The 27,548-nt window shown below is 40.6% G+C and overlaps 3 protein-coding genes across 3 annotated transcripts; all 3 read right to left on the bottom strand.

Annotated features, from left to right (window-relative positions):
* Positions 1–670: 670 nt before the first annotated feature.
* On the bottom strand, positions 671–13,962 carry klhl2 (kelch-like family member 2). The gene is made up of 15 exons (XM_039807539.1): positions 13,440–13,962; positions 11,692–11,811; positions 11,455–11,561; positions 11,204–11,325; positions 9,636–9,798; positions 9,333–9,442; positions 9,114–9,230; positions 6,714–6,863; positions 6,487–6,604; positions 4,697–4,894; positions 4,385–4,486; positions 3,592–3,720; positions 2,027–2,167; positions 1,794–1,937; positions 671–1,235 (listed from the first exon to the last, which is right to left on the bottom strand). The coding sequence occupies exons 1-15, from the start codon at positions 13,505–13,507 to the stop codon at positions 1,207–1,209; spliced, it is 1,818 nt and encodes a 605-aa protein (XP_039663473.1). The 5' UTR covers positions 13,508–13,962; the 3' UTR covers positions 671–1,206.
* A 1,589-nt stretch (positions 13,963–15,551) lies between these two features.
* med28 (mediator complex subunit 28) lies at positions 15,552–18,665 on the bottom strand. The gene is made up of 4 exons (XM_039807526.1): positions 18,462–18,665; positions 16,733–16,799; positions 16,516–16,628; positions 15,552–16,184 (listed from the first exon to the last, which is right to left on the bottom strand). The coding sequence occupies exons 1-4, from the start codon at positions 18,618–18,620 to the stop codon at positions 15,981–15,983; spliced, it is 543 nt and encodes a 180-aa protein (XP_039663460.1). The 5' UTR covers positions 18,621–18,665; the 3' UTR covers positions 15,552–15,980.
* Positions 18,666–19,253: 588 nt separating this feature from the next.
* On the bottom strand, positions 19,254–27,360 carry lap3 (leucine aminopeptidase 3). The gene is made up of 13 exons (XM_039807504.1): positions 27,153–27,360; positions 25,626–25,732; positions 24,954–25,008; positions 24,764–24,869; positions 24,417–24,576; positions 24,102–24,266; positions 23,191–23,349; positions 22,963–23,087; positions 22,739–22,827; positions 22,561–22,663; positions 20,438–20,517; positions 20,236–20,348; positions 19,254–19,815 (listed from the first exon to the last, which is right to left on the bottom strand). Exons 1-13 carry the CDS (start codon positions 27,249–27,251, stop codon positions 19,629–19,631), a joined length of 1,548 nt encoding a protein of 515 aa, XP_039663438.1. The 5' UTR covers positions 27,252–27,360; the 3' UTR covers positions 19,254–19,628.
* Positions 27,361–27,548: the final 188 nt, after the last annotated feature.

Genomic DNA, 27,548 nt, shown 5'->3' with positions numbered 1-27,548 from the left:
AAAGATAGTAGGTTAGAGTTTGGGGACCATGCAGTGAGTTCAGGCTGTTGTTGTCAGTAGTGGTTACAACCACAGCAAAGATGGCTGCCGGGTGACAGTAAAGCACTGATACATCCAACTGTTTTTCATCTCAAACAGCTCCTCCCTCTGTCTGTCACTGTTTTTTGGCAACATGAATGACTCTTCTCCTTTACCAGAAGAGTAATGCTCCAGTCAAAGTCTGTTTTTGTTTTTTTTTAGTAGAAGAAATGTACATTTTCTGCAGCTGCTTCTCACGTCGCTGTTCTGAATTCATGCGGGCTAACGCAACCGACCCATCATCACCGATCTAGAGTCAGCTCTCGAATGTACCGCGGAACTGCTACCGAAGTCCAGCTGTGCTCTGTCCAGTAACAGTCCTCGAGGCACAACAAAGGGGAAGAAGAGGGAAAGCAGGGTGTAATTTGACATACAGGCACTCTTGAACAGCCACACTGCAACACTGTAAAAAGGTCAGACAGAGTGCGTTTTTACCGCGTCAGACCAGGCGTCACCACACAGAGACTCCGATGCACGCAAACACAAATGCTCACATGTGCAAGCAGAGGTGCACCTTTAAACGTAGCGACAAGAGCGCGACGCACAAGACGACGCGCCGCGCACGCACACGCGCCACACACCAACACACAACACACACACACACACACACACACACACACACACACACACACACACACACACACACACACACACACACACACTTTAAAGATAAAAACGAAGGAGAAACAAAGATTTCAGGTCCTTCTCTGCTCCTCTCCCATAGATTAGATCAGTGGTCTCTCTCAGAGCTGGTTCATGTTAACATTACTAATGTTAAAGTAACTAGCAGTTATAGTAGCTTCATATCAGTAGCGTTTCAATGACACTGCAGTGGTGCAGTGGTGCTTCAAACTGGTTTGTCCAGTCGCTAGCGGCAGTCCTGCCGGGAGGGGATTTAAACACGGGTTTCGATCCCCTCGTTTGTTACAGCTCCCCCTTTCAGGTAAGTGCAAAAAAATCTTCATCATCATCCTCAAGCACAAAACTTCTTGTCATTTTCTTCATCTTCGTCAGTGCCTGTGCTAATGCTGCCCAACAATGGAGCATAGGCATCATAGACAGATCCAAGATCAGCATTCAGCGGGAGAATACATTCTGCTCCAAATCAGCGGCAGGTGTCAAGAGCGGTCATAAGGGCTTGTCAATCACAGTCACACCTGTGGTTAAAAACAACAAAAGAATAAGATGGTGCACCGCTATCGCCATACTTTATATGATTTTTTATACATAGCACATGTTGAAAATGTCTAGTATAAATGTAAAAAGAATGGAAATAAATCAAAGCAAAAGGTTTTTGTGTCCACTATAGTTTCTGTTGCTAGTACTGTTAAAAGCAAAAATAGTTGTAATACTAGCAATGCACTACACATCATTTTTTCTTGATATATTGTCTTTTTTAAGATAAGATAGCACTTTATTGATTACCGGGCAGAAATGAGGTGTTAAAAAAGTGACAAGCACTAGTTAAAGTGACAAAAGTGATGTGCCGGTATCTACCTGTATAACAGAATTCAGTAAAAGCAGACACAACTTTATCACATCATTATGTTATGATTCTCCTAAAAGCTGATACAAAATATTAATACTGAACTACGCCCCAACTTCAAAGCTCAACCTTTTTTCAAAAGTTATCTCTCACTGTAGTTCAGCTACAAACTGTTAAGTTAGACCTGGCATAAGTTTTCAACATGGATGTCCACATGTAGCCTACACACCTGCATAGCTGCGTCCTGTGCTCATGCAGGACTGCAGTAGTGTCCACTTGTCCGAGTTTGGATTGTAGAACTCCACAGAGGCCAAATTGCAGCTGCCGTCGTCTCCTCCCACCACATACAGTACGTTGTTTACAGCGCACACACCTGAAAAACACAAACGCACGCAATGAAGATGAATGGACGTCTAACACCTCACACCTGAAGATATCTGGTGGACTGACTTGCTGCTTTACCTGCGTTGCGTCGACACATGTTCATGTCAGCTACCTGCCGCCAGGTGTTTGAGGCCGGATCATAAACTTCACAGCTCTTCCTCACCAACGGACCGTCATGACCCCCCACAGCGTACAGTAAACCTTTTAACACACCGACACCTGAGGAAGACATCGGACACAAGATCTGGTCCCCGTTTCGGTCTCATCATGAATTTCCCTTGCATAGCAATTATGTATTGTTGCGTTGATGGATACGTCTGTGAGAATGGTTTGTCTGATCCAAAATTGTAGCCATGCGGACCAGCCATAAAGCGCAGGAAGTGCTAGAGTCTCAGGGGCAAAACATCCCGCTTTTGTAACAGTACTTACCCCACCACTATTAGGCTCCTTAATGCTCAGGCACCTTGCAGAGTAAATCTATACTAAATGCACCTTATTCAAATGCACTTTATAGACTGCACAAGACACTTTATGGGAAGTTGCAATATCACAAGGGGCCCTATTTTAACGATCTGAAACGTAAGTATCAAACACAAAACGCAAGTAGCTTTGTGGGCGGATCTCGGGCGCTGTTGCTATTATACCGGCGGGATAAATGACGCTTGAGCCCGACGCAAATCCAAAATGGGTTGGTCTGAAGTAGCTACATTACTCATAGGTGTGGTTTGGTCGTAACATGCAATAAACCAATCAGAGCGTTATCTCACATTCCCTTTAAAAGCAGGCGCGCTTGTTCCATGGCAGATTGCTATTATGACGGACGGATTTGCTAGGCGCACGCTCTTAATACATCCATGGGCGCACGCCAGGAGTGGATTACCTCACTATAGACGATGCAGCTCTTCTGTCTCTCCTCTCCCGTGCTGCTGCTGGGGCATTTGGGTCAAGTGGCATCGGCACATGCAGTTCAACATCACATCTCCTTAAGTCCTCTAATATTTCCTCATTTATCCATCCATGATTCATGGAAATGTTGTGTAAAACAAGGTCATATTTTTCCTTGTATTTATGTATGGTTTGCAAAAATGGGAACTGCTGGGTCCGTGTGGATGAGGGAAGCAAAGTGTATGCGCAGTGTGCACACACTCTACATTAAGGCCAAGCATGCGCCCTTAAAATAGCATCTGAATAAGGCGCCACTGACTTTAGACCAGGTTTTTCCTGGTCTGTGATGGAATTGTTTTCTGAAACTGAAAAATAGCACCAGGGAATGTTTGCGCCTGAACACGCCTCCTCTTTTTGCTGAACCGCCCCCGTGAGTGCAAGTTCATTCCCTAATTTACCGACGTGAGTCTGTGGAGGGAAAAGTCCTCCGCTTGTCGGTGTACAAAGGCAATTGCGCTGGGTGCAAGATAGGGCCCAAGGTCTTTACAGCTTTTTACTGGTTTGAATGATTGTCTATGTGATTGTCTGTTATGTACTGTATGTACCTGTGCATGTATTGCCTTTTTTTTAACCTGATTGGCACCAAGACAAATTCCAATCAACTGTGTTGACATGGCAATAAAGTATTGAACTTGAACTGAACGGTCAGTTAAATTACCTTTCTAAAAACTGAGCCACACACACAAACACACACTGACCTGCTCCACTGCGTCGCGTGCCCATCTCTGAGATGTAGCTCCACGTGTTGCTTTTAGAGTTGTAAGCTTCTACTGTACTCAGACATTGCCTGGTCGCACCATCATAACCTCCAACTGCATACAGGATCCCTGAAAACACACACACACACACACGCACACGCACACGCACACGCACACGCACACACAAGAAATACATGCAACTCGGAATAAGGGGTGGCACAGTGGTGGACAAAATAATAGAAACACATTCAAATACAATATGGTAGCGATGCAGGAAATATAAAAGTTTGCAAAACTCAAAACATTGAAAGGTTTTAAGGTAATTGACCCAAAATGTTTTGGTATTTTATTTTTAGCATTTTGCTATTTAATTACTAGGCTTTTTCTTTCAACTTTATAACTTTGACTTGGGTTATATAATTATTTCTCTGTCTCTTTCCCCTTCCCTTCTTTCTGTGAAGTAGCTCTGTAAAGTTGTTAGTTTAATAAAGTTTGCTTGCTTGCTTTGATTAAGTGTTCTTTATTATTAAGGGTCTACTTGTAATAATTTTGATAATGCTATTTTCCTGTTTTTTAAAGTGCAATGATGCATTGTTGTATCAAGCTTTAAGCCAGTTCCTGTCTCTACAAACTCTGTCTTCAACACCTCTGAAAGTTTCAAAATAAAAACAATTTATGTGCTTTGAAAAAAAAACACATATTCATTGCAGGTCTATTTTATGGTTTATGAAGTGCTTCTGTTATTTTGATCTATTCCTAAACACTGTAAAACTGAACTGGGAATAGTATTCACCATTGACAACACCCACTCCCACACTGCTTCGCCGGGTACTCATGGGTAACACGTGGAACCACTCGTTTGTCTTCGCGTTGTATGCCTCGATTGTCGACAGACCTGCAAACACACACACACACACACACACACACACACACACACACACACACACACACACATGCATCAAAAACACCATGAACAACCACATATTAAATAATTTCCTGTTGTTACACTAACAGCCTGTAGGGATTCAGTGTCTTGAACTCTTTCCGTCTCACTGATCACGGCAATTTAAAAAAACATGTTAATGTCACAGTCACACAGGTGTACCTGTGCTGCCGTCAAAGCCCCCCACAGCGTACAGGAGTCCGTTGAGCACAGCGGCCCCGAGCGTCGATCGACGATCTTGCATGCTGCTCATGCTCGTCCAGCGGTCCATCACCGGGTCGTAACAGTCGACGGTCCGCACGCGCAAAGAACCGTTGAAACCACCAACTGCGTACACACACCCACCCACGTACACCACACCTAAAAGGCAACAAGGCAGAAAAGGTCAACACAAATATCTACTAAAAGACACACACTCAAACAGCCTGGTCTCGCGAGGCTGAATGTTGAAGCAGCCTCAGAGTGGAAATGTCATAAAGTGTGTGTGTGTGTGGTGGGGGGGGGGGGTGTATACTTGGTCGAGGTCACACTTTCTTGTGTCTTATCATATCTTCTTTTTTTTGTAAATGGCACACATCAATGTGAATTCTGTGTCAAAAGATTAACATGCTGTACTTTCCCATCACATTTTAAATAATCCTTGAGTCAAAATCGCATCAAGTGTGAGAGAATCCTTAATTAGTTTTCCCTTTTGTTCAAATGGGCCTGCAGTAAGTGTGTAACGTTGAGGACAGAGCTGTGCCCATGGCAGCTTTACGCTTACCTATATGGTTTTCAGCGTAGTTTTTTTTAGTAGTGTGTGTTTCTGCTGATGTTGCAACCTTGTAACAAATTACCAAACTTGTTTCCCTCCATGCAGCTTCACAGTGAGGCCTATCTGTGGGCGTATGTGGTGGAACAGAGTCAGAAACATGCCACCAGGGGGCATGGTAAAAGAGTGATGCTGTTTACCCAGATCACCTTTAAATATGTGCAATACTTAAAAAGCCAAACAAGAATGTCTTAGATTAGAAAATGGATTTTGATCGCAGATGGATAGACTCTCAAAGTCACGATAGCCAAGACCTGACCAGAGAGCATCTTAAAGACAGAAGTTACCTGCGCCTGTAGCTGTGTCTGTATTTCTAAACTGAATACATCATAATGGGTCGACAAGGCCTCCTCCCTTTTCATACACTGTAAAGACATACAGCCTTCTTTTATCGGACTTTGGACAAAATAACCAGTGTGAATTTAGTAAAATAGTGTTCAGGTGAAACCTAATCATATATAATCAAATATTATATAATATATATTATAAATAATATATACTGTAACTGTAAGGTTAGTTTTGTGGTCAATGTTTTGTTATCCAAAGGGTCCCCATTTAATAATCTTGTACAGAAGATTGCATTGTATATATTTTGTGTCCCTCGTGTCCACAAGGGATGTGTGAAAAGTACGAGTTTTAACTAAAGTGTCACTTTTTTTCCTTTATTAGATTATGTAAAACCTAATTGTGTTGAGGACTTCAGTCACCAGAAACTATACATTTGAACTACACTGATGGAAACCCCACTAGAAGGCCTGAACAACACTGCTCTCATCAGCAAACTAAATATGTTATTAATCACATATTAATTGAAGCTATATGGATACAGTATATTAAATATTAACCTTGTACACAATCTGCTAATAATAACACTGGTAATGTATCATGGATGCAACCTGTCCAGTTTACCAGCAGCATTTACACTTTAGTGGCTGTTTAAGGGCAAAGTCCCGGTCATTTTATTGACTTAAAATTTGCAAGTCGATGAGAACCACCTTGAATGAAACATTAGTTTGGTGATTTTGGGAGTAGGTGACAATTTAGTGTGGCCTTCAGGTGTTTTCATGGAGCAGCGTTCTTTAGAGGATCCATCCCCTTAACTGTGATGTAGTTTATGCTGTTGTTGTTGAGGGTTTCCTACCTGCTCTGCACCTCCTGGTCGGGAGCTCAGCCACCTGGTACCATCGCTGCTCCTCAAAGTCATAACATTCCACACTGCGGATGGCCTTAGGAGCCTGGCCTCCAACCACAACCATCACCTACACAGGACAGAATGGGCAGAGTCATTACATGAAGGATTGCACGTCAACAATTGTTTCTTTCTTATTATCTAAGAGAGGAGAAACTTAGCGGAGGTCGTGTAAATACCTTAGGACAGCAGGCCGGAGTCCTCATGCGTGTGCGTGCGGTTTTCATCAGAGCTCTCTGGTCAGCTGGCAGCAAGTGGTACTTCATGGCCTCGATCAGGTAGTCTTTACACGCACTGCTATTCTTAATCAGAGACTCCTCCTCCACCCGCTAACATAACCAAAACAGGTAGAGAGGAGCCAATCAGCCAACTGGATTTACAAAGTGCTGCATTATGTTGAGACGCAGCAGCTGAGACACAGAAATAACTACAATCATACTAACTGCAATCAAAGGAAGACCCATAATATTAATCCAAAATCCACACTAGTACTGATACCGACAGATCTAATGTTTTGTAACAAATGTGTCTTTATATTTGACCTGAACGTTAATAATCCAAAGATATTAAATGTTCTGCTTAGTTAGAGAGTTTGTAGAAATGGGGGGAGGGTGACATGTTTTTACTTAATTGGATTAAATACTACACTGTCCAACTTTGTCCAACCTTTAAGACTAATGTAAAATAATCGAACATCAGAAACATTAGCTGCTCACGAACAACACCATTGCCTTTCTTTTAAAAAACCTTGGCCTTGACCAATTGCCACTTTGCTCATTTGAAAGCCATGATGTCACTCTAACATGGGTGGGCCAAATTCTCTGGGCGGGTAAAGCAGAGAAAGGGGAGGTGATCTTGCTCCTTATGACCTCATAAGGAGAAGGTTCCAGATCGGCCCATCTGAGCTTTCATTTTCTCAAAGGCAGAGCAGGATACCCAGGGCTCGGTTTACACCTATCACCATTTCTAGCCACTGGGGGACCATAGGCAGGCTGGGGGAACGCATATTAATGTTAAAAAAAAACTCATAAAGTCATTTTTTCATGCCATGGGACCTTTAATGGAGTCTTTTTACATGCAGCTAAAGATGTAAGTATCCCGCAGTTGTTTTGTTAGCAATGAGAGCAAATCAGTCAACAACACACCTTCAGATCATTCTTGTCTGCGAGAGGGAAACAACTGCAAAATCCACTCAGTGGATATATATATATATATATATATATATATATATATATATATATATATATATATATATATATATCATGTTATATATATATATATTATATTATCGTTTATATATAATATATATATTGCATGTTATGCTTTACCTCTACATTGTTATACTTTAAAATGCCCATATTTACATTTTGTCCTGCATTCCCATGTCCAATATTGATCCTCATTTATATTTTGTATTACTTTTTTACATTCTCCTACTTACTGCGCTGTACATACCCTTGCTTTTTCTCTTTTGCTTTAATAGTTAATAGTCATTTTATAAAGGTCAATACTAGTGCATTTGAATAATACATATTACTATGGCATATGGAGAAGGTAACCAAGCATTTGATGTCAAACGGCAGTATCATTATGTATGTGACGAATAAATCTTTGAATCTTGGGGAACCATGTTGGAAGGTCACTTTAACGCCTGCTTTAACATTTGGACCAATCTTTCCTGAACTGTATCAGAGCAGCAGTAAAACAGTGAAAGTCATCAATACCTGGCAATATTCTCATGTATTGTCAACACTATCCTGGGACAGAGAAGGTTGAGCATCTTAATAATTGCGCACGCCGCATAACATGCACACGGTCTAATCACATTCACTGGTAATGATTCTTTAAACAACAACATGGAAATGTGAACAAGTAGAAACAACAGTCCAGTTTAGCGCGCAGCTCGTTTTAAACTCCTGCGAGTTCTGGTTTAGCTTTGACCAGTCCTAAACAACAGATAAGCTAAGTCCAGGGGTTTTCATACACATAGGAATTGTTGGTGCCCCCCCAAAGAGGTTTCAGCCAGCACCAAAGGAAAATCACATGTGCCAAAATGATAAGAATGGAGAGAAAAAATATCACTTCAAATCCTCTCCGACTGTGTTTAATAGCAATTTACCAAACAACTGTAAAAACAAGCAGAAAATACTTGAATAGGAGCGCTAATCTCAGTTTACCTTCCAGAGTCAGGCTGTGTCGGACTCTCCTGGTGATTATTATAATTCTTTTTTTAAAGATTATTTTTTGGGCTTTTCCACCTTTATTTGATAGGACAGAGAGAGAGGGGGAAGACATGCAGGAAATCTTCGAGGCATAAACCTCCAAGTATATGTGCGCCTGCTCTACCCACTGAGCCAACCCGGACACTCTCCTGGTGATTTTAACAGTGGTATTTCAATATTAATATTATTTTTTTTAAGCAGTTTTGTTGATTGGGGTTTCACTCACTCAAGCGTAATCAACATTTTTGTTTATGAAATTGTAAGAAATAACAGGCAAATGCATATAGACTTCTGTCAAATAAGCTAACACAGACTTTTACTGTACGTAAAAGAGCATGCAGAGGCAGACACTCATACCTGCACCAGGTATTCTCTGGAGAGAAGCGGCAGGCGAACATGTTCCATCAGGTGAGCCAAGTGCTCCTGCCGGACATCTTTATCGTGGTTGACCCAAGCTATCACCGCCTCAAACACCTACACAATAAAGAACACAGAGACACTTTAAGCACATCAGGTCCAAACATTTGGTCGTGCTGTCCTACCTGCGGATATTGAGCAGAGTGAATGTGCGTATACCTTCTCCTCTGTGGGGATGGTGAGCTTGTCGCTGGCGATCAGGCTGGACACTTGCTCCATGCCCAAATTGAGGAACTCTTCACTCCCAACCACCTCAGAGAAATGTTGCTCTGTCAGCAAAAGCATCAAATGAAAAAAAACTACCCCGTGACTGCAGATAAATACAGCTTTTTATTGATCTCTCAACATAGTCATTAAATAAACCTGATCTCATTCTGTCTCATCCACCGTCCCACATCCTCCAGGACACACACAAACCCATTTTAGAACAGCAATAAGAGCTGTTCACACACACACACAAACCTGCATAGGTGTTTGCCTGTGTGAGGAGCTGAGAGCAGGCGTGTAGGTCAGCGAAGGCTCGTATCCCGAGACAGTTGGATGGATGAAGCTGAGAGCTCAGGAACTCACAACAAGCCTTTTTCACCTCGTTGAGCTGGAGCAGGCCAGCGGCAGGCAGCAATGCCTGTCAAACACACACACACACACAATATAGCATGAAGTACTATATAATAGGGCTGGGCAATATGAATAAAAATCAAATATTTTTGAACAAATACCTCGTTATTGATATTGCAAGGTTGACAATTGGTGCTTTCACAAAACATTTAGACAATGAGATTTGTGATAAAAAAAAATAATCAGTAATGTGGATATAATGACTAAGTGGGTAAAGTAAAATATTAGAACAGCTAACAGTCTGTTATGTTCAGAAACTTACATCACTTCACTGTAATGCAGTCTGTAAAGACACCACTTATGTCATATTACGATATCCAAAATCTAAGATGATATCTAGTCTCATATCACAATATCGGTATAATATTGATATATTGCCCAGCCCGACTATATAATGCAGATTAATTAAATTAAAGAGGTGACAGGTTGGCCTGGTGTGTAGAGACACAATCTTTATGTCAGTTCATCACAGGTTCAGTCTCCCAAAATAACCCGCATATGTGTGTGTTACAGTACAAAGTCTGTGTTTCCAAACTAAACTGTAAATAACAGTACTCCTTTTAGTTAGTTTAATTACACTTTTCAAAAAGAGAGAATGTCCCTGTAGGCAAGGCGGGAGTTTAAAAATCAGCTTAGATGTGCTTAACACATGATCAAGTGAAACAAATACCCTGTTAATATGTTATGATCCACACTGTACCTTATTGTTATATTAGTACTTTTATTATTTATTATTATTTTATCAATGGGACGTAATTTCTGTTCAAACTGTCTGTTGTGACAGGAGAAAGAACAGATAGGGATGAATCAGAAAGCGCAAACCAATGGGTTTGGTTATCAGTTATGGGAAAAAAGGAAGTTTAATTTGATAGGGCTCTGAAAAAAGCATGTGTTGTGTGTGTGTGTTTTTTTTTTTTTTTTTTTTTTTTTTTTTTTTTTTTTTTTTTTTTTTTTTTTTTTTTTTTTTTTTTTTTTTTTTTTTTTTTTTTTAAAAAAAATAAAAAAAAAAAAAACCAAAAAAAAACAAACAAATGCAGTGCAATATATGCAATATTTCCTTCGAAATTTGGAATTGAAATGTTTGAGAGAGGCTGTATTTCCGCTGACCGATTCTTAGTCGACTAACACTCATTCAATTGTATCGACTAATCGGTTAGTTAATTTAATCGACAGATCTGTAAATCTGAGTTTCTCCGCAAAGAGTCGTGCAAAAGCACCACTTTAATTCTTGTGTTTACCAGAGATGTGCTTGTACGTTTCTTGGAAATAAGTCATTCAGCATGAAAAAAGCATAAAACATGACTAATCGACTAAAGAAATCTAAGTTGACTAAGACCAAAACGACCGATTAGTCGACTAATCGACTAAGAGGGAGCAGCCCTACATATATGTTAGTTTAAATGTGTGTTTACCTGCACGTTATCCTCTGTGACCTGTATCTCTGCTGTGTAAATGTAGTCGACCAGCAGCCCCAGAGTCCAACCGTCCATCTCCTTTATCCTCACTCTTTTCGCCCGGCTCTCTGCCATCTCACCTGTTGGTGGTACACACGTGTAAGACAACCATTACCACACAGGACATAACTAAATAACAACAACAAAAATGGCCACTGAAACACAGGGTGCCAGATATCCAGCCTGGATGGATGGAAGCGAGTCCTCACCTGTGAACATAGCATGGAAGTAGGGGCTCCCAGCAGCCAGGACCACTCTGTGAGCAGCGAGCTCTACATCTTCCGCCACTATGGTCACATCACACAACAAGCTCTGGCTGTATGGGCATATGTAAGAGATGGAGAGAGGTTACAGTTAAAGTTTAACAGGTGGAACCCAGAGGATGACTGGAGAGAGAGAGAGAGAGAGAGAGAGAGAGAGAGAGAGAGAGAGAGAGCGAGCATCACCTGCGCAGCTCGTTCATGACTTTGAACGCCTTCCTCATGTGCCGAGGGTTGAGAGTGACAGGACCTTGCCTCTCGACGCCATCTTCTTTGTCCAGAGCGTGTGGACAGAGTCTGGTGCACCTGAGAGAGACATTAAAGACAGCCCATTACTGAGGGCAGACATCAGACTGTTGCTTTCTTTTACACACAGTCAAGCCAATATAGCTATCGTTATTTTCCTCAGCAGGACATTTTGGAGTGTATTATCTTTCATATATGATGTCCACTTACAACAAGCGAAATGACGTGTTTAAATCGTCATCTATCTCTAAAGTTTGTCTGTCATCAGTTGATGTTAGTAATATGTTTTAAATGTTATTTTTCAATGCTGTGAGCAGCACCACAAATTGAATTCCATGTAGAACATGGTAGCACCATAAACTGCATCCTGTGAAATGATTATAAAAGGTGAATCAACACCTCTCAACTAAAACTGAGCATTATTATGGCAGGGCTGTTGTATTAGAGTGCATTAGTTTGAGCTAGGACTACCTAATAAACTGGCCCCTATTGACACCCGACCACCCAGCTCCCAGCCTCTGAGCAGTGTATATGTAAAGTTTAGGTGGATTTGCATTTTCCAAAATGTTAGTTTCACCTGTCGAGCCAAGAAAACCCAATTATATCTAATAATGCTTTAAGTATGCAGCATTAATATAAGAGTAATAATAGATCATAGTTAATTTGTATTACGAGTTGTAACAAATAATTAATCAAATTACCTATACTAATTTACACACAGTGAAAAGGGGTAAATGATAAACCATTCTTTCTAAATCTGTATAATTGTATTTTATTAATTATATTTATCTGATCCTTTACAAGATATGTAATATAATACCTTAATGTAAAAAGACTCCATTACAAGTTAAAGTCCTTCATTTCAAATCCTACTTGAGTCAAAATAGACAATTTTCCAGCAAAAATGTACTTTAAGTATCAAAGTAAAAGTACTCATTGTGCAGAAAAATGACCCCCATGAGTGATGCAATACTACATTATACATTTTTAAAACTGACGCCTCAAGTAGCATTTACTGTTGTAGGCTACTGTAGCTGCTAGAGGTGGAGTGGTCTAGTGGTTTCCAACATAGGGGGTCAGAAGACAAAAGGGTTGGAAGCTACTTGGTGGCATTGTATTTTATAAGCATGTCATGTTTTGTATGTAAAATCTCTGAAACTAGAAACTACAGCAGTAAAAAAAAAAAAAAGTAGCCCACAATATTTGCTTCTAAAAGATATAAATTACTCAAGTAAAGTGGCCTATAAGTAGCTCACAATTGTAAATGTACTTTCTACCGCTGCTCAGCACACGCTATGGCCTCTCCCTTTCATAATAAAACATCAAACACAAATATAATCATGCTGCTCATGCCAAAATCACATGGCCCTTGTATTCTGTCACACACCCACACACACATGGCTACATAGCAGTTAACGCACATCAACCTCTGCCATAAACAAAAACATAACACCCAACAAATCATAACAGTTATAACACAACCACAGATCCCCCACAGCCTGCTGCGGACAGGCTCGGTATCAGTCCCCGGGTATCAGTGACCGGTCCGGTTCCCCCCCACCCCCGGTCAGTAAGCAGCCACACCGGCTGCCCGCTGTCTCTCTCAATGCGGCACCATCAGTCAAGCAGCCGCTGAGAAACGTCAACACACACACTAACACACAATCGGTTGTTTTTTTTGCACTTACAGCGGATGACTGTCCATGATTCCGGTGTTTTTCAGAGGCTGAAAACTTGGCCCAGCGGCATGCACCATTCCATATCCACAATGTCGTCTTTAATGGGTCTAAATTCAAGCGTGAATCGCGGCGAGCAGCGGTCCAGAGGCGGTGAGACGGGCTGACGGCAGCCCCATTAAACCAGCCTGTTTCATATGAATACACACAGCCCGACTGCGGGGACTCTCAGTAACAAACACGTTGCGATTCAACCCGGCTGTTGTACCCTGCGGACTGCTTCTTCTGTCGGCAGCCCAGAAAAGAAAAACCACACGCAGGAAAGGAGACGACCAGCAGCGTCAAATGGTTTATTGTGATTTTATTTTTTGCCTCTCTTGCCTCCTGGGTGTATACGGGCGCGTGAGGCGGACGGACAAGGCTACCTGTTATTTTCCAACCGCTGATTAAAAACGCACAAACAAGGACATGTCGGCAAAGACGGTCCTCCGAGCAGCCAAGGCGTCCCACAAGAAAGCACTGTCTCCCTCTAGCTGTGGAAGACTGACCGGGGAGGAGGCTCATCATAATAGTGAATAAATAAAAGTTTTAAAAAAATATATTGAAATGTGTTTGTGAGTCCAAATGTTTGACTCGGTATCTGATTATTTTAAAGTCACAGTCCCATATGGTATGTTATATGTTTTATCTTGTGCGCACAACTTATTTTGTGGGAACAAGATAACTAAGTTAGATAATTATCTTGTGCGCAAAAGATAAATAACTATTTAAAAATAAAAGCTGAGAATATAATTTAGACAAGACACCATTTTAATATTTCGTCACTTTGACTAACTCAGTGATTTGATTTACTATCTCTTAATTATGACTTACCATGAGTATTTGTATTTTCATGCTAGTTTTATCAGTGTAAGATAAAGATTGCATAGATTGCCAGAAGATGCATAACAAGGGTTTTCACAACTACAGCTGATTCAGTTAAGAAGACATTATCTTAATAAGAGAATGTATAAAAAGAAGAAAAACCCTAGAGTTCTGTACTGAGTTCAGTTCTGGAAAGGCAATAATAAATCCACGGTCCCCCTGTTTATCATGTCAAGACCACAGACCCCTGTTTCCCAAGAAGCTTTGTCCCCAGAGTCCATCTGTGAAGATTTGAGTCTGGCTGTCCCGTCAATGGACAGGCCATAGCTGTGAAGCTGCGGAGAACAAGTCTGTTATGGTGTGAAGATGCTGAATGCATCAGAGACAACAGGCTGTCAGGAGGCTTAGTCATGGCTGATCTGAAGACATTTCTTCTGTCAGCACGGTTATTTTTTACCCACGACAAGACTCCACTTTGATTTTTATTTACAATATAAATGTGTTGATATTAGAAATTATGCATCATAGTTATAGCAATGTGCAAGTAATACAATGCCAGCTACTTACTCCCTTAAGGACAAGCTTTGGTGATTAAAGGAGTACTCCACTGATTTAGTATTGCATTTCCACTAAATTTGAAGACCGTTTGAGCGGCAGATTAAAACAAAGAATGGTCAGGATTGAAGCAGCAGAAGCCGGGATCTTGACTTTGAGTCCTGAGTAATGCTCCAAGAATAATGGATCCCATAATGCCCATAACTCTATATCATCTTTGTTAGATCCTCTCTGCTTGGTAAAAGCCCATGTCTTTGAAACTCCAGGCTTTTTTTGTCAGACTTAACAAAGTTCTTCCAGAGCCATAAAAGACATTATACAATAGGGTGCACAATTCAGAAAATGTCACGATTTGATATTGATTTTTAGGCACAAGATTCGATTCAAAATCGATTTTCAATTCAAAAACGATTCTTGATTAAAAAAATGATTCACAGTATGTAAATGTAGTTACTTTTCCCATGTGATTGCAGTAGACAAAAAAATATGAATCGATTTTTGAAATTCTATGAATCGATTTTGAATCGGTAGAGCTTGAATCGCAATACGAATGTGAATCGATTTTTTTGCACACCCCTATTATACAGCTGTGTATGTTGAGTACAACTCTCCATGAATAGTAAACTTATATTCTTGTGTAAAGTTGGTGTTAAATTCTGTTTTCAAATGCAAAAAATGATGCACTGTGTAATGAGAAAAACATAATTAAGACTTTGGTCCAGAGTCAAAATACTAGACATTTTATTTTTACAGTAAAAAAAAAAAGTCGGCAACAGAAATATTTACATAAATCAAAAGGCTGAAAGTTGAAATAAAACTATGTCGTGATTTCCCCACAGCTGGGCAATTGTTCTTCTGTTTTCTCACAGGTTGACACCCGAAAGCAGGCATCACACGACGTACGTGGTGTGTGTTTTCTTCTTTAGTGTTTAGGTACAGTCACATTACACTTCAGTCCTGTAAATATTCTCTCCATCTCCCTTCCACTTCAAATCAAGTCTGTATGATCGATGAATGCAGACATGTGTTTCCCAGGCGGCTGCAGATAACTTGCAGGTCAGAGTTCAACATCACATTCTGGGTGTGGAACAGTTTAATCTAACAGAAGACTAATGTGACCGCACCTTTGGTGTGTTAATTAGGTTTTAAAGGGGCAGGGGGCAGACTCGCAGAGGCCTGCTCCAAAAAGGCCAGCGGTCCAGGAGGTGGAAGGTCTGAGGGTTTACGGTGCTGAACGCTCACATCCTCGAGCACTTGTTGCCAGTGGTGCAGTTTGGACAAGTGTTTCTGAACGAGCAATTCTTTCCTCTGTAGCTCATTACGTAACTCGGACACATCCTGAAGTGAGAAGAAAAAAAAAAAAATGTATGTGAGAAGTGAGAAGGCGCATTAACAAATGGAGAGAAATGAATAAAATGTAAACACTGACAGCATTTCAGAAATTGAGGTCTAAGAAACAAACACAATGATAGTTAAGCCTGGATACGACAGATCATTTTTTAAGAGTTTAAAAGAGTTTGTGTTTACAGCTTACATAGATAATTTGGGGATCAAAAGTACAAGTACATTAATCATAGAAAAATGGAGGAAACAAAGTGGATGGAAGGTGGAGAGAACCACTTCAAAACTGTCAAGTTAAACAAAAATGCAAGTCAGTCTAATAATTTACCTCTTTCACCACCTGCTCTGGTTTCTGCACAGACAGCTGAAGCCTTTTCTGTAAGAAGAAGCACTCTGTCTGTCGAGCTACATCCAGGAACTTCTGTATGCACTGGTCAACACCTGCAAACAACAGACAAATAAGATATACACATCAATATACAGATTATAATTTCAGATAAAGTAAAACTACTACAAACAAACAAATCATCTGAGGCTTTACTCACCAGTCCGAATCTCCTCCTGGTCGGTTCCATTAACGTAGTCTTGGCTTACCAGAGATGCAAAACATGCCTGAAGAATAAACACATAGAGAACATTTTTTTTTTTTTTGTTTTAATTTTATTCCTTTTTTTTTTTTTTTTTTATTTTTTTTTTTTTTTTTTTTTTTTTTTTTTTTTTTATAAAAAAAAAAAAACACCCACCCTTTTTTTTAAAAAGGCCTTGTCAAATACTGTATTACTTTTTTTTTTTTTTTTTTTTTTTTTTTTTTTTTTTTTTTTTTTTTGTTTTTTGGTTTTATTTTTTTTTCCCATAGAAGGATCGGTTTCCCCTTGATGGACACCGCTTTTTCTATGGTTTGTGGGATAGTGGAGATGTAATTATTCTGAGATACAAAGTTTTACCTGGTCTAAACAATCAAGCTACATATTAATGTACTTTATTTGAAAATTCAAGACATAAGGTTACTTGGCTAAAAGTATGTTTACCTCTGAACATTACACTATATTGGAGGTTGAGAACTGACATTGGGTGATAAAGCTTGGCTCACAGTTGGGGTTGAAGTTTATTCCAAAAGGCGTTGGATGTGGTTGCGAACCAGCGCTCTGTGCAGGCTAGTCAAGTTCTTCTACACCAAACTGGGAAAACCATTTCTTTACGGATTTCATTTTGAGCACAGGGGCAAAAGCCTCACAGAGGTGGGATCCACATCTCCTGGAAATCCCAGCAGCCAAAATGACTATGTTCAGGAGCGGCTTTCAGTTTCATGGTGCCTTGGTTTCAGGAACCTGGTATTGTTGCTGCTGGCGTACAGTCACACTATCATGACTTACTGGGACACTTTAATAGACCAGAGCCATTGTTAACGTGTTATTAGTAACATCTGTGCTTTTCCTACTATGAAAGTCGAAATGTCTGCTTTGAAAAAGGCCTGTTGTTTTATTACTTGATAATACATATTATATTTATAGATGTATACAGGACTACATAGAAACCAGCACTGATACGAAGTGGATTATCTTGGTGGAATGACATAACTTGAATTGTCTACCCCAAACTGTTATCACATAAATCTGAAGGCACACTATTTATCACTAGAGTGCCTAGGTTTAGCATAGAAACAGCCCTTGAATACAAATAAACCAATGTAAACATGTGGCCGTATGTGTGATTCCCAAAGTAACTAATTAAACTAGTGGGACATGAAAGAGTTGTAGTCTTGGCTGTAGCATCCCGAGAAAAGTGAACCAAAGATACAGCTGTGCTGTTATGATGTTATGTTATGTAGTTGTTTGGGTTTAGGAAATAAAGTTGCACAACGGAAGAAAGGATTCAATTTGAAAGTTTCTTGTCAGCCGTCAACAACTGAGTTATTTTTTTTTTTTTAAGTGTTGGTAAAAGTGGCTGGAGTAGAGAGCCGGAGCGGTCGGGTTAAAGGTTACGATGCCTGGGATCATGTGAAGCTTTGAAGTCGGTCTGAAGGTAACGTTAAGATTAGCATTAACGTTTGCTAGCTCATTTATTTTAGCGTCTACAGACCAAAGCTATCTATGCATGATTTACTTTTAAATCGTGATACAATATGTATTTTCATAGCCCTCTCATGTGAGACTGTAGCTAGTATCTTAGCAACACCAGGGAATTAAACATTAAACCTCACCTAGCTAGCTAGCTAAACTAGCTAACAACAGTTAGCACACACAGCTAACGGAAGCTAGCACATTAGCCTCCTACCTCGAAGGAAGCCTCCAGTTCATCCACCAACGTGTTGTTTCCCGGGGCCCTGGTAGCAGTACCGGGGAAGCCTGGCTGACCCGGTCCACCGGGACCCCCGACGGGATGTGCAACGGGCGGCTGCTGACCGGAGAACATCCCGCTCATGGACGTTGCCATTATGTTTTCAGTCTACCCGGTCTGCACATGCGCACATAGAAGGATGTTTCTGAGTACGGTCGCTTTGGCCAAAAGTATGCGAACAACAACCCTATTCTTTATATTTTACGTTGGTCTGGGGTTGTTTTAAATGGTGTGGCTAGCTTCAGTTAAGAGTAATCTTGATGGGAATAAGACAAAAAACATATTTTACACAAATAGTTTTTTTTCCTCTTCTCAATTTTCTGTATTTTGTTTTTCCATCATTCAAAACCATTTTAGACAATAGTGTGCTTCCAACTTAGTGACAGGGGACTGTTTTCCACATGCCAATGCCTCACACAATGAAAGGTCCATGAAAGAAATGTTTTTTAAAGTTTAATGTAGAAGAACTTGACTGGCATTTGGGATAAATGCCAGCTGGGATGAACTCCCAATTTCAGGATTCAGCATCACTAATGCTCTTGTGGCAAATCTCTGCAGCCAATTTCCAAAATCTGGTGGTGAAGGCTTCTCAGAAGAATGTATGCTGCGATAGCAGTGCATTAATGCCCATTGTTTTGAAATAAGGTTTGTGTAATGTTTTGGTGCCCACATACCTTGGGCCAAGCAATGTACCTTAGGGTTATCAACAAAAGAGCCATAGATAACAAATATTTCACACACATAACTAATTGTAGGGTTTATTTTATACAACATATACATTATGTGAGCTATGTAGTTACTACAGAGCTTCAGGTGTTTTTAGCTGAAATCTGAACAGTGTGGGGAGACACTGAACCTGCTTTACATTGTGGCCTCTTAGATTGATGCAATAGCTGTATGTAAAAATCGAAGACTTCAGATTTGTTTTTAAAAAATACAGCCGTGAATCCCTGCCAACATGTTTAGAGCTCTTACATGGATATGATACTGTTCATTTGTGCACAGACTGCGAAACTAGGCCATTGCTGAGAGATCACTGTTGAATCTTGCCAGGGAAGAAGCTCACAGTTAGTCTTGTCTTTGTTCTGATCTTTGTGTCATCTCTCAGCCATCGTGGGCCAATCCTGCAGCAAACTCCACCAGCGTACGTGTTGGTCTTCCAGACATGCCTTTTCTCAGGTAGGGGACTTCATCTTTGTTACTCATCACACCTGCGATGTCCAGATGGGCCCAATGAGGAGCGGTGACAAACTCTCTCAGGAATGCAGCTGCTGTGCATGCACCGCCAGAACTAGAAAGGTAATCAACACACAACAGACAGATTCAGGTAAATAATCCATGAGTATACTCTTGGGTCCTGTTCTTCAACTGTGGCTTAACTCATTCAGGCTAACATACGGTTATCAGGCTAAAATAATCCTGTTTATTCTCATCCCGCTAACGTGGTTCTTTAAAAACGGTCTGAGGATGGATTTGTTAAAGCCTGGATGAAGTTATCTTGAGTAACTGCACTCTTATTTTGAAATAAGAGTGCAGAGTAGAGAGTTGAAACCTTGATCAGATGATATTAAAACCAATTTTGAAGAACCCCCCAAAAAAGATTTGAGTCAAATAGTTGTCATTCTAATCTGCATAATTTTATTATCAATGTACGAAGAACAAGGCCCTGTACTGCTCTGATGCCTGAAGCAGAGTGTAGTGAGATACGTACCGGCTGTACTTGCCGATGTTGTTGAGGTCAGCCAGCTGGCTGTCAGTCACCTGTCTGGTGTAGTGCTGGAACAGAGGCATCCGCCACACTCTGTCACCTGTCACAACACTAGCCTACACACACACACACATACACACACTAGTCAACACAGGATCTAATGGACTGAGATGTTGTGAGTGTGTTTATTGTGCATTCACAGGACCTTGTGCAGCTGCTCCCAGAGCCAGTCAGAGTTTGTAAACACTCCAGTTGCTGCTGAGCCAAGAGCTACATCCATCGCACCTGGGAGACAGAAAAAGACAGATTTTAATATTTACCAATTATAATTAGCACATTTTTAATTTAATCATGTAACATTATCAGCCTAAGCTTGCACTTTCACACCTGTAGTCACACCAACTCTTTACCAACAAACCAACTGGCAAACATGACCTCGTATGGACAGGCAACTTTTAGTTTTGGTTACCGTCATCCTGCATCATAAGTGCTACATGGGGACCACATGCAAATCATGCAGCACTTTCCTGAACCTTACTGTATGCGTTAATGTATCTTCTCTAGAGCTTTAACAATTCAAAATTTTGCTGTACAATTAATTGTCTCCGAAATAATTGCGATTAACAATATATTTTGTCTCTTTCAGTCAAATTTAAAAAAAATATGTATTTATTTATTACTTTTTTTAAACAAATTAAAGTTTTAAATCAATTCCAGGATACATCTTTTGGTTATATCACTGTCATGTGACCCAGATAATGTAATAACACAAGTACACAGCCTATGAACTAAACAATGCCTCTTTATTATCATAAAACAGTTTTACTAACTGTATCCCCCCCCTTGTCATTTCTGTTGCTATGAACATGTATAGGCTCAAGTGCCAACAACTAACAATTGAAATAATAATAAAAATATATAGTCTGACCAATAATCACTTATATAATTACAAATGGCATATCTAAACAAAATCAGCAATTACCAGTCATAAGCTTAAGACCTGAGCTAATGTTAGCATTTAAGTGCAGTTAAACAAAGAAACCACTATTATTATTTTCATATTACAATTATGCAATCATTGTTACAGGCCTAATCTTCTCTGGTGTGTTTTTTGATGGTTAGTTACGGAATGATTTTGTATAATATACAGATCACTTCCTTGACAGTTTCTTCCTTGAGAACTAGCTTTTCAGGCGGTCAGAGTGTGATAGTGGGTCCGCAACAAAAACTGAATTGACAGCAACCAGAGTTGGGATCTCACTAGCCGCGACGCCAAATCAGGCCATGGGCCTAAAGTTGGGGGGGCCCCTTCCCTAATCCTACCCCCCTACTTCCGCCGCCCCCATTTTTTTTTTTGATCTCAACTACAAACCTGCAAAGTTTCGTGAATGCATCTTGCACGGTTGCAACACTATCGTGGTGACAAAATCTACTACTCAAAACTCTGTGGTAGATCCCGCTACAGTATAGCCTGGCTGCGATATTACGAATCCCACTATGGCCACGCCAAGACCCGCCCTTCAATAGCATTTACACACTACTATTGGCCAGGCGTCCATGCTTACACGTACAGGTCCTATCCCCTGACCAATCCCCTAACCCTAACCTTAACCACTCGAGGTGAAATGCCTAACCCTAACCAATCAAGCTGCTTCGTAGGGCGGGTCTTGGCGTGGCCATAGTGGGATTCGTAATTTTGCAGCCTGGCTCCGCCCTCCTACGTTCTTCCGCTCAATTTTCTTTTTCCTTAAGTACTCTGTCTGGGTTTGCGGTATATTCGCGGATTTTCTCCGGCCAAATCTTTAACGGTCCAATCAGCGAACAGAGGGAGTGGCTGAGAACAATGACGTTGAGGTCGTGCGACAGTTTGAGTTGTAGTTCGGTAACGGCGGCGGGGTGGGAAAAGTTTGATTTTCCAGCTCGCTCCATTAGCGGTGAAGGAGTTAGCTCATGCGAACGCTAGCGATGCTAAGCCGACGTCACGACCAAAACGTTAGCAATTGGTTATGGCAGATCCAGTGTGGCTCTGGGCAGATCCAATAGTTTAAACTTCAACAGAGTAAAGGAAGTTTACACTTGTCAATGGATGGAGAGTGGCCAGACTCTCTGTACAAATGAAATGTACCAGAGTCTGGTAGCTACAGTAGGTTTTTTCAGGACTACATTTTGTCATGATGACACACACACAGACTCATAAGGTTAAAACATTACCAGCGTCGCTGTCACGCCTGTTAAAAAAAGTATGTAAATGATGATGTAAACATGAAACATCAGTTGTTTTTTGCTGCCAACGTCACTGTGTAAAATAAATGAATTGAAAAATCACACCTGTTAGCGTAGCAACATTGACGATGGCTCTAGGGTTGAAGGTGTGTCCGTAACACAGTGCGTCGGCGAGAACCAGTCGGCCTTCTGCATCTGTATTATCAACCTGTACAGAGCAATACAACCTGTTTATCTGCACAACACACACACACACACACACGTTACTGTTTGGTCCACCCACCTGGATTGTTTTTCCATTTCTGGCCGTGACAACATCACCTGGTTTAGTAGCCTTTCCACTGGGCATGTTCTCACACAGAGGAGCCAGACCTGATTTATTGTAACCAGTGGAAACCCACAGGTTAAGATACTTGTTTTCACTTAAACATTATATGTTTCAATTTATCAAAAATAAGTAATGCACAGTGATTCAAAGTTATAAAAAAAGTACAAAGAAATGCTTACCAATAATGTTGACGGGTAGTTTCAGAGCTGCTGCTGTGACGATCGACGCACACACAGTGGCAGCTCCTCCCATATCGGCTCTCATTGCATCCATAGAAGGAGACGGCTTCAGAGAAATACCACCACTATGGGCAAACAGAGGGAATGACAAAACGCCGTTAATGTGAGCATAGTTGACATTTTTATATGAGGAGGTAGTGAGCAGGAGTGTGTATTATTATGGTTTACCTGTCAAAGGTGATGCCCTTGCCCACTAAGAGCAGCGGGGCCTGCTTGCTGTCAGGAGAACCGTTGTAATGTAGCTCCAGGAAGACAGGGGGCTCCTCTGAGCCTTTAGACACACTTAGAAACGCTCCCATCTGTTGCTCCTCTATCCAAGCCTGAGATCTATAGAAACACATGAACTCTTAGACAAGAACTCTTTTCCTTTATCTGCTCTTCATAGTTCAGAAAACAATAGATAATAAGACCAGACCTTATTTAAAATGATAGAATATTTTGAACTTTTTATAAGCGTTGTCCATATAATTATTCAATTTCTATTTTTTTTTTTTTAGGTTTATCATCAGGTTGTTGTATCCGACCAAACATCCACAATCCAAAGACATTCATATTGCCATGTCATAGAGCAGTAAATCCTCACAATTGAGAAGCTGGAACTAGGAGATAAAAAAATTAAGCAATTATCAAAATAGAAGCTTATTCATTTTTCTGTCCACTGACTAATCGATTAATCTTTTAAAAAATGGTTCCACCTTCAGATTGACAGTTTCCAGCCCAATACATGACCAAAGCTTTCAGAATACTGTTAAGTAGATGCCAAAATGCTCCTTGATTATATTATAGAGGATAAATTGAAACCAAAATTTAAAAAATAAAAAATAACATACCAATATGATCCAATATTTATCTTCCCACTAAGCAAAAAGTTTCCCCAGAACATGCAGTCAAATGTTATTCAATATCTGGCAACACTACAAAAAGCAGTTGGGATACATTTACAGTTATCACAAGATGCCTTCAAAACTCGTCTAGAAAGAGTACACGTCTAAAATCCCCTTTTATAATGCGTCAAATCAAAATACTGTAGATCCCATGTGCATTTGTTGCTTTGTCGCAATGATGAATGATGCACAAACCTCTTGTTTATTGTGACTCGTTCAGCATGCAGCGCTAGTTTCTCTTCGATGGTGTTGGCGAAAGCAGTAGGAGTGATGTGATTGGCGGGAGCTTCCATGAGTAGCCGTGCAAGGTTTTGGCCTTCTGCGTACACGACTCCTTTCTGCCAACCGACCGAGTCAGCACTGAGAACAAATATACACAGACATACAGTATATACATTAGCATGATGCTGCATACATCTATGATGCATCATGTATGAACTCAAGCGCCAATTTCTACCTATAAAAAGGAGTTTGCCCCAGCTTTGCGCTACAGCCCATCTGTTAGTCTACCTTCTATAAAGCTGTGTGGTTACTTTGGTCTTCTTCTTAGATTTGAGTTGGTCATACTGGAACAAACCAAGAGCGGCACCTTCTGCTGCTGACTGGGCATCACCGCAGCCGTCCACCTCCACGTGCTTCACCTCCAGGTCCTGAAGCAAGCGGCAGCCAGCTGAACACACACAGACACACACACAGACACACACACAGACACACACACACACACACACACACACACACACACACACACACACACACACACAAATACACAGACAAATACACAGATATCAGGTTCAAACTCCAGTACATCCCCTGCATGTAGCTGCCAGCACTAAGACAACCAAAGTTGTGTGTCTTACCTGACACTGCCTGTCTGATGTTCTCCTTGCTGGTGTCCCAGTTCTCTGACCCACACACACCTGCACTGGGCTTACCCAGCCCGACTACTGCCACACACGGGAAGTCCTGTAGAAGACACAGCGAAGATTTAAACACTGACATTTCGTCAAGATACAGGGGTTTTCTTGATCGAGCGTCACACCTTGTTACCTTGTGGATTCCATAAAATATTCTGCTTTTGCCCGTCTTGAGAGCCGGTCCAGAGCTGGAGAGGACATAACAAAACCAGTTTATTAACAGTTTGTTAACCAACTATGCGTTATGTCATTCACCTCTGGCTAGTTAATCTGTAAACGGTTCATTAATAAACAGACTTTTGTCTCGCACAGCTAAAACTAACACATTCTAATACAACAGCCCTGCACTAAATCATATGTTCAGGTAGGCTATAATGTTTTATTTTGTTTAAACTTTCCAAAAGAAGGACTTTGGAATCATTTTGAACATCTACAGCTCCAAAACAAATGAGTAAACTTCATCTGCTAATGGAGACCTTTTGATATGGTCAAAAGCTTAAGAAAAAAAAGAGTAAGTGGACCTTGAGAGAAGATTATTTTATATAACCATTTCCATGAACGAACACAAGTTTAATGTTTGGTTGAGAGGTGTTGATTCAAATTCAGTTCAGCTTCTAAAAGCCTTCCCACCCAATTTTTTATCAAAGAGGTTAAACTACTAATATTACAACATTAGACCCAAAATGACTTTAATGAAGGGAGGATTGATTCCAGGACTGTTGTATAACTGCATTAGTCTATGCGTATATTGCTGGCATCACATAAAAATAAATATATGGACAGCTCACAGTTATCACAGACTCACATTTTCAGCAATTCAGAGAGTTTCCCAGACAGAGTTTGGTCAAAACCTGCGGCTGCTTCTGTCAGATGAAGGCCGCCCTCCTTCTCAAACACTCCCAGCACCAGACCCTGCAGACACACATAAAACACAGTAAGGAACCCCATCCGCCCCATGAACCAGTTGGTCTATCTCCCTATCTTATCACAACAGAATAACTCTGGTCCCTATAAGCAAAATGAGCCATTGCGCTTACTTGTAACTCCTCCTTGTGTGTTATTATGGCAATCCAATTAGGGGTGCATGATATATCGACTCAATATCGTTATCGCAATATCACGTTGCGCAATATTATATTGAAAGTGTCTAAGTATGCAATATTTTGTGGAGTGCTGCGTTGGCTGTGTGGCTTAGTTGTGTTCGATTTAGAGCCCGTTTATTTATGTATTCATGTTGTACCAGTCCAATATGACAGTCAGTTGAAATAAACCTTGTGTTGTATTTGTTATGAATCTATTTTGATGCGTTTTCCCCTAACTTTTGTAATTTTACATACAGTATGTTTAAAAATATCAAAATTAATATCGATATCGCAATATTCCTAATCGATATCGCAATATCACATTTTGTCAATATCGTGCAACCCTAAATCCAATCAACATGTGAGCATCAAAGTTTGGGAGTGTCCCATTCTACTTAATGATGAAATAGGTTGTCTGTGTTATTTATTGGTTACGATGCTTTAGTGAACTACTAACATTCAAGGTGTTGACCATTGTGCCCTACAAAGTCATAAAGGTTAGTGAAATGGTTTGATTAGAGTAAAAGTGGAGTAAAGGTTTCTTTGAGTTGCAGCTCTTTAATTAATGATTAGTTATGAGTGAGGCTGTTGTAAGCTCACAGCTCTTGTCAGTTTTAACACAAACCTCACAGAATACACAGACTAGCTATGTTACTGTTCTGTAACGAGCTATCATATTTGAAACTTCACAATTCTGACAAAATGCTATTGTAACATTTCTTCTGGGCAAAACCTAAATTCCACGTGTAATCTAAGATCTTCAGGGAGCAGTCAACTGGCAGTATGGAGTCAGAACAAAACAGGGTGAAGCAGAATTTGAACGAAGTTGTTCTCCTGTGACTTTGGTTGATAGATTAACTGATTGTCTTGCCTTAAGTTTCAAACTCCTGGTTATTTCGAAAATGTAAAATACATCCATATTTGAAGCGAATACATGTCTTTGTGAGGCTGATAAATGGAAGTAACTAGTACATACCGTTTTTGACACCCAAAGACAAACACCCACACACTGATGCTCTTTCTCACTCTCACTCTCTCTCTCTCACACACACACACACACACACACACACACACACACACACACACACACACACACACACACACACACACACACACACACACACACACACAGAAAGGGTTAAAACCTCTGATATAGCTACAGTTCCGTGTAAGTGTGAACAGTGGATGAGTCCTGTGTGAGTCAGTGATGTAAGCTGTCAGCTAATGTTTGACAGCTAACGGCTACTTACTTTTCTCTCGTTCAGGTGAGTCTGTGACGCAGAAAATGACCTGCAGTGTTTTGTCCGCACCGCCGTCTGCACGGTTCTCCTCAGAAGAAGCATTGTCATCTGTTGTACATATAGAAACCGCGATACAACCTATTAACTCAGAGATTTTAGAGGTCGCAAACCATGTCGCAAACATGTGGAAGAGGCAGCCAATGCAAATCGACCTGACAGCGTCGCGGTTTTCACACGTCACCAAGCGAGAATGGTACGTCTTTGTCGCCACCTGGCGGCAGCAGCGAGAAACTGCAGGCTTTGAATCAGCAGCAGCTGACGTTGTGTCACATAGGTCACATAATTTAAATCTACTTATAAATATTTTGCACACTGTTTAGCGAGACAATGAATCCTTCAAAGAGA

Source organism: Perca fluviatilis, chromosome 1, assembly GCF_010015445.1.
Source record: "Perca fluviatilis chromosome 1, GENO_Pfluv_1.0, whole genome shotgun sequence".
Classification (NCBI taxonomy): domain Eukaryota; kingdom Metazoa; phylum Chordata; class Actinopteri; order Perciformes; family Percidae; genus Perca; species Perca fluviatilis.
This window is presented reverse-complemented; position numbering and strand designations above follow the sequence as displayed.

Bases quoted from the DNA above. Each gene is read 5' to 3' on its own strand.
- klhl2 (XM_039807539.1), bottom strand. From the start codon at position 13,507: ATGGTGCATGCCGCTGGGCCAAGTTTTCAGCCTCTGAAAAACACCGGA. The intron at 4,895-6,486 runs GTAGGAAACCCT...GTTGCCTTTTAG, and splicing joins GACCAGGAGGTGCAGAGCAG to GTGTGGTGTACGTGGGTGGG. The intron at 2,168-3,591 runs GTCAGTGTGTGT...TGTCTTCCTCAG, and splicing joins CACGCGACGCAGTGGAGCAG to GTGTCGGTGTGTTAAAAGGT.
- med28 (XM_039807526.1), bottom strand. From the start codon at position 18,620: ATGGCAACGTCCATGAGCGGGATGTTCTCCGGTCAGCAGCCGCCCGTT. The intron at 16,800-18,461 runs GTAGGAGGCTAA...TTTATTCTTCAG, and splicing joins AACTGGAGGCTTCCTTCGAG to GCATGTTTTGCATCTCTGGT. The intron at 16,185-16,515 runs GTAAATTATTAG...TTCTCACTTCAG, and splicing joins CAGAGCAGGTGGTGAAAGAG to GATGTGTCCGAGTTACGTAA.
- lap3 (XM_039807504.1), bottom strand. From the start codon at position 27,251: ATGACAATGCTTCTTCTGAGGAGAACCGTGCAGACGGCGGTGCGGACA. The intron at 25,009-25,625 runs GTGAGTCTGTGA...TGTCCTCTCCAG, and splicing joins CTCTCTGAATTGCTGAAAAT to CTCTGGACCGGCTCTCAAGA. The intron at 23,350-24,101 runs GTTTGTGCATCA...GTGTTTCTATAG, and splicing joins CGAGTCACAATAAACAAGAG to ATCTCAGGCTTGGATAGAGG.